At 68.4% G+C, this 376-nt stretch overlaps 1 protein-coding gene across 1 annotated transcript in view; it reads left to right on the top strand.

Annotated features, from left to right (window-relative positions):
* The window catches only part of BCL3 (BCL3 transcription coactivator), a gene marked incomplete at its 5' end in the record, with an annotated part of 10468 nt that overhangs the window by 9312 nt on the left and 780 nt on the right, over positions 1-376 (top strand). The window contains one exon of the mRNA XM_077747221.1: positions 197-314. Within this exon, the coding sequence (XP_077603347.1) occupies positions 197-314 (118 nt within the window). The remainder of the gene's footprint in view (positions 1-196; positions 315-376) is intronic.

Raw genomic sequence — 376 nt, 5'->3', positions numbered from 1 at the left:
CCTGCGCGCGCGCGCCGGTCCGCGTGGATGTGACATCTGAGTGCGCGCAGGGGAGCGGGACAGCCTGTGGGTCCGTGGGAGCGAGCTCGGGCGGGGGAGACTGAGGCACAGAGCCGACCGTGCGCTTCAAGACTGGAGAGAGGGAGAGCAGCGTGGGCAGGAGGGGCTTGGTGGTGACCCCCCCCCCTTCCTACAGGTCATCGACATCCTGAGGGGGAAGGCGACCAGGCCTGCTCCCGCATCCCAGCCGGAGCCCTCGCCAGACCGCAGTGCCACCACCTCCCCTGAAAGCAGCAGCCTCCTCAGCTCCAACGGTGAGAACCTAGCCTCGCTTCGCCAACTTCTCAGCCCTCCCTTCCCCCACAACCATCCAGGC

Source organism: Crocuta crocuta, unplaced genomic scaffold (genome assembly GCF_008692635.1).
Source record: "Crocuta crocuta isolate KB4526 unplaced genomic scaffold, BGI_CrCroc_1.0 scaffold334, whole genome shotgun sequence".
NCBI lineage: Eukaryota > Metazoa > Chordata > Mammalia > Carnivora > Hyaenidae > Crocuta > Crocuta crocuta.
The sequence above is the reverse complement of the archived record's forward strand: the minus strand, read 5'-3'. Positions and strand labels throughout refer to the sequence as shown.